Consider the following 5,835-nt stretch of genomic DNA (forward strand, 5'->3'; position numbering starts at 1 on the left):
AAATCTTCTGAGCCTCATCTGTCTCCTACAGAGCTGCTGGTGCCGTTGAACTGCTGACCTTGTGATTAATAGTCCAGTGCTTATCCTACTGCGACTTGTCCACTGATCTCATTTTGTTAACTGTGGAATCAGTTCCAACTCATAATGACCCTGTATAGGGTTCCCAAGAAGTGGCTGATGAGTCTGAATCACTAACCTTGTAGTTTAAACCAACCTTACAGTACAATGTATTATCCTACAGCACCACACCAGAATATATTTAAACACGTTTTGTGCGGAATGCACTTGTATAAGTATGTATGAACTGAAACCATAGTAGCAATGATTTTTACTTAACTCTCATACTAGTATTTACTCAAATTACTAGTAACTACAACTTTTGAATTTATTCATAATAAAACTGTCAAATTTGAAGCATACAATTTAAGAAAAAGTAATGAAAAGAGAACAAACAGGAATCATAATAAGATCTAGTATTTCTATAAAGACCTGTCATACAAAATAAGGAGAGCTGGTGGCATAATAGTTAAGTGCTAAGCTGCTAACCAAAAGGTCATTGGTTTGAACCTGTTATGCCCAGAATTCGGGGTCCCCAAAGACCACCCAGGAGCCGTGTACCGATGCAAATACATAAGGGTTGTTTATTCAAGCTCGAGCCAGGTCTCTATCCTTATCCGACACTTCGGAATAGGGAAAGAGCCCCAAATTCATTATCTGCAGGGTTTTTATAGAATTTTCAAACAGCTCAGGTTTCTCAGCTTTACAATCTTTGGATTGGTTAACAATTGGCAAACTATGAGATGTTACAGTTTAATTGGTCAGGACTGGTGGTCTTTGTTCTTAGGCTAGGGTAAAGGAAAATATCTGGCCTCTGGCCTTGAGCTGCCTGGCTATTTATACATATATCATTTTCTTGGAGCTAGAGGACGTGTTCAGGCTAATGTACAGAATGGAGATTGACCTTGTCTCTGGAGGGAACTAAAAACTGAGGCCTTGTCTATTTAAAATGCTTTCCTGAGCCTGACTAGAGTTTAGTCAAGCAGTCTCTAGGTAGGCAAAATCAGGTAAAATCAGTTTGGTCCTTACAAACCCACCAGCCACTCTGTTGAAGACAGATGCGGTAAGTTGCTTCCATAAAGATTACAGATGTAGAAACCTTATGGGGAAGTTTACTCTGTCCTAATGGGTCACTCTGAATTAGGAGAGATACCACAGTAATGTGTTTAGTTTGGGTTTTGGTCAAATAGAAACAATATATAGGTAGAATACAGAAAGGGAAGAAGTCTTTTAATATATGTTATCTTTTCAAAAACAAGTTTTAAAATAAGTAAAACATTATTAAGAGTACATAATTTATAAGAAATGAAGATGAAGACTAGATCTTAAACAAGTTAAACTAGTAAGCAACAAAAACCAAAAACTGAAAAAGAATGCCAAACAAAATTTATATGTAAGTGAAACAGAGAAGCCTTTAAACTTAAAGATTAAATTTCACAAAGTGAAATTTAAGTGAAGTACCTACAGTTACCTGCAGAATTCAAAGGGCATTTGACATTGTCATTAAAATCAGCATACACTTCCAGATAATATAAGATATGCCAATGAATCATTCCACTGTTTGAAGTTTCCTGATCACTTTTCTGCTTCAATAGCTAAATGAGGTTCATACTCACCTGCTCCACTCCGCCTGGTACTCATTTCTGCTATATAGGTCCACTCGTTTGTTGTAGCATTATAGCATTCCACTGTGCTAAGACACTGACGTGAAGCTCCATCATAACCCCCCACAGCATAGAGCAAACCTAGACACAGAATCACATAGGAAGTTAAATTCATAAGAAGCTATTTTTTAAAGTATTAATATATTTTCCTCCATGGTATAAAGTGTAAGAAGAAGTACACTTCTTCTTAAAAGTGTCACTGACTTTCATGAACTATATTATGATCCTGATTGATGGTAGTGATGTGATCAAGTATTATTACGAAGATCAAGAGAGTAGATATGATGACATTAATAACAACACTATTTGGTAAGTGAATAAAATCCTGGAAAACAAGTACCAATGTTACTTTAAGTAAATTTTAAAAAGGTAGTACAGGGATACAAAGGTATTTATTCAGCAATAAAAAGAAATGAAGTACTAATACATGCATGAACCCTGCACCTTATATAGAGTTAAAAAAAGCCAGTGACAAAAAGTATTTTATATGAAACGTCCAAAAGAGGCAAATTCATAGAGACAGAAAGTAGATTAGTAGTTGCTTCCGTAGGAGAAAGATGAGGCTTTCTGCTCCCGTAAAGACTTACAGCCTCAGAAACCCTGTACAGGGTTGCTATGAGTCGGAACCAACTCTACGGCACATAACAACAACAACATAGCTGGGAAGCATGGTGAAATTAGAGAGCAACAAGCTAAGCAGAAAAGGGTTAATTTTTGGAGTAGTTACAAGATTTAAAAACAGACTGGTGATGGATGCATAAAATCTGCAACCATAATAAAAACCAATGCATTTTACACTTTTAATAGGTGAATTCTATGGTATGTGAATTATATCTCAATAAACCGGTGTGGCACTGTAGCATCAGCACTGGACTGCAAACCACAAGGTCAGCAGTTCAAACCCACCAGCTGCTCCTTGGAAACCCTATACAGGGGTGCTATGAATCAGAATTGACTCAATGGCACTTAACAACAAAGCAATGCTGTTCAAAGAAACAGTACAGATAATTATACCCATGCAGGTGAGGAAGCAGGGACTAACAAATCTGTCAAGTCAATATAAAAACACACCACAAAATAATACTTAGCACTTTCCTTAAATTCTATCTGGGAACATAGAGGGCATAAATAAATAATTATAGTAATCCATACCTTAAAAAAAAAGAAGCCCTTTTTCAGATGGCAAATGTCTTCTGATTTATTTTCAATATAAATGTATTAAAATCAGCTGACAGTCTTACTAAGAACATATATATACAGATAAAGCAAGCAAGCTAGTGGGTTCAAATCACCATGCTCTTCTGGTTAGCATATTTTCATATGAGTAAGAAAATTTTAAAAACATTTCCCAATAATTACTACTTTCCTTTTTACAAGTGATCATTTGCTGCCCTCTTAGAACATGAGTATTGGAAGAACTGACTTCTTACAATCAAGAGAAAACACGTACTTGGGAAGTTTCACCTGAGTTATCAGTACCTACCTCCGACAACTCCTACGCCAACACTGCTCCTCCTTGTGTTCATTGGTGCTACATGAAACCACTCGTTAGACTTTATATTATATGCCTCCACAGATGACAGACCTTCAAGAAAGTACAGCATTCTTCATTTTCACCTCTAAAATAGTTTAATTGTTCTTTTTTACATATATATCTTATTAAAGTAAAATATTTCAGATATATGTTCAATTAGGCAAATATTTAAAGAAGGTAGAATGTAAACATATCAATTGTATTAAAAATAGGAAAAGCTTTTCTAAAGGGCTCCTCCCAAGCCACTGACATTTATTAGCTTTTTAAAATTGGTGAGATGACTGACACTGATGGCTAAGAAAGAAAATACATATCATTAGGACTCTACATCATTAAGGAATGTTGGCATATTTAAAAAAATATATCTATAAACCTGTTAAGAAGCTCAAAAGTCTCCTATTCTTTAAAATAATTTGTTCCATAAATGTAGTTACTGTGTTAGATCTAACAGTAGTGTAAAATAAATGAAAAAGAAATTACCTGTACTTCCATCAAAGCCTCCCACTGCATATAACAATCCATTTAACACAGCAGCTCCCAGAGTGCTTCTCCGATCTCGCATGTTAGCCACACTGGTCCACTGATCCTTCACAGGATCGTAGGAATCCACAGTGCGAACTCTTAATGAGCCGTTAAACCCACCAACAGCAAAAACAAGCCCAGCCATGTATACCATCCCTATGAAAGAAACACAATGTTTAAATAGGATATAACACCCAGGACCAATGTCACCTAAAGACCACTCTCCAATATCCCGCAGTTGTTGTCAATATGTTACTCTTGAAAGGGATCTGAGTGAATAGGTACTAAGACACACTATTCATCATCAAGGATACAGAATTATGAAATTGTGTGCAGGTTTTCTTTTTTCCAAACAAAATCCAATAGCACTCTTATTCATTCATGTTGCATTTAAATCCTCATTAATGTAAATGGCTGAACAAATCCATTTCAATGGATACTCAATATCCCACATAGAAAAGTTACTTCAACATAGCCTCACAACAACTCCCACACCAAAACAGTACCTTTTTTGTAAAATTTGACCCATAATCATACCCATTTTACAATGTGCTTATTTTTTTCAGTTGTCAAGTATACAAGCGAAGAAAAATTTTAAATGGGGGTAGGGAAAATTGTACTTGGAAAACTTAACTTAAACTCCATATACATATTTCAAAACTGTTGGGTCCCAAGTCCATCTTTGAACTCTAGGGCTCCCAGTACAATGTGCAGCATATTAATGCTACATTATCTGATTGATTATTAGTTCTGCATAAATCATGCAATCAATATGTCAATCTGTAACTTTAAGTGAACATAGCAAACCATTCACTCTTTCAAACTTTACACCATCATTTGATGTCAACGAAGCAAATCCCAACAGTATATACAAAAACAACTTTGCATTTACAAAAGACTGTTTCTCATATTGATTAATCCAAGCAGCTAACTCATTGGTTTATGCAATTTTACTCAAGAAAAAGAAAGCAGAGCTATTAGTTGATCACTCATTCATTGACAACTTGCATCATTTATTCAGTGCTCAAGGTCGGCAGTTCGAACCAGCTGTTCCACGGGAGAAAGATGAGGCTTTCTGCTCCCGTAAAGATTTACAGCCTTGGAAACCCTATACAGGGTCGCTGGGTCGGAACCAACACCATGGCACATAACAACAACAACAACATATTAAACAGTGTATTGGAAGAAAGATTAACTAATAGCTCCACCCTTCCTAACAATTTAAGTGTAAACTACAAAATGTTTGAGATCCTATTTTGGAATACAAAGGGTGCTTGACTTACAATTTCCATTTTCTGCAGAACAAGAACAGGTCATTCCTTTATCAGCATGCATAAAATACATCACATTTTCTGTTCTGCTGATGCTATAAATTCAATACCAATTCTCCAGCTACATCAGCTAAGAGCATAAAGTATATCATGTAACCTAAAATCTCTGACAGTGGGAGGTTTAAACAAGAATGGGTGCTGCTAGAGTAATGCTGATTTCTTTGATGCGACAACTGAGCATCTATTTCTCTTCTCCTCAGATGATTTCTTCAGCATGTTAGAGTAGCAAGGAATGGTTTTAGTCTCATAACCAAATGAGACTGAAGACACTGGCCACCTAATACATATGCTCCATTTTTTAAAATTTCTGAATCTTGGGCCACTGTTCTCTTGCAACTGCTTAGAGTTTCTAAGAGTAGTTATTGTCCAAAGCTGGAAGAACATAAGTCTTTTCGGATGAGCATGTAAATGGTTCGAGGGAGGTAAGCAAAAAATAAAATAGAAAAAGATGAGGTCTGACAGGGGAGCAGTCGGATAAGAAAATCAAAAAAAGGAACAGTAATTTAAAGTTTATTCCAGCTACAATGCAAGTTATTCTGACTTTAAGGTAGCATCACATGGCATGCTTCTGAGTCCATTCCCGTGCTACTCTGCTGCACTTATCTCTCTCTGTTTTATATAGCTGTGCAATCTCTGGCATTAAGGAGTCATCTGGGTTTGGACCACACAGGAATGAACAAATGGATAACAAGACTTTAAAAATAGGTAAGCAGGAGACCACTGTGAT

At 36.2% G+C, this 5,835-nt stretch overlaps 1 protein-coding gene across 1 annotated transcript in view; it reads right to left on the minus strand.

Annotated features, from left to right (window-relative positions):
• Positions 1–5,835, minus strand: part of KLHL2 (kelch-like family member 2) — a 174,619-nt gene that overhangs the window by 33,012 nt on the left and 135,772 nt on the right. Inside the window, exons 10-12 of the mRNA XM_006864541.1 lie at positions 3,736–3,933; positions 3,205–3,306; positions 1,674–1,802 (exon numbers count right to left, since the gene is read on the minus strand). Coding sequence (XP_006864603.1) covers positions 1,674–1,802; positions 3,205–3,306; positions 3,736–3,933 — 429 coding nt within the window. The remainder of the gene's footprint in view (positions 1–1,673; positions 1,803–3,204; positions 3,307–3,735; positions 3,934–5,835) is intronic.

This window comes from Chrysochloris asiatica, unplaced genomic scaffold (assembly GCF_000296735.1).
Source record: "Chrysochloris asiatica unplaced genomic scaffold, ChrAsi1.0 scaffold00066, whole genome shotgun sequence".
Taxonomy (NCBI): Eukaryota; Metazoa; Chordata; class Mammalia; order Afrosoricida; family Chrysochloridae; genus Chrysochloris; species Chrysochloris asiatica.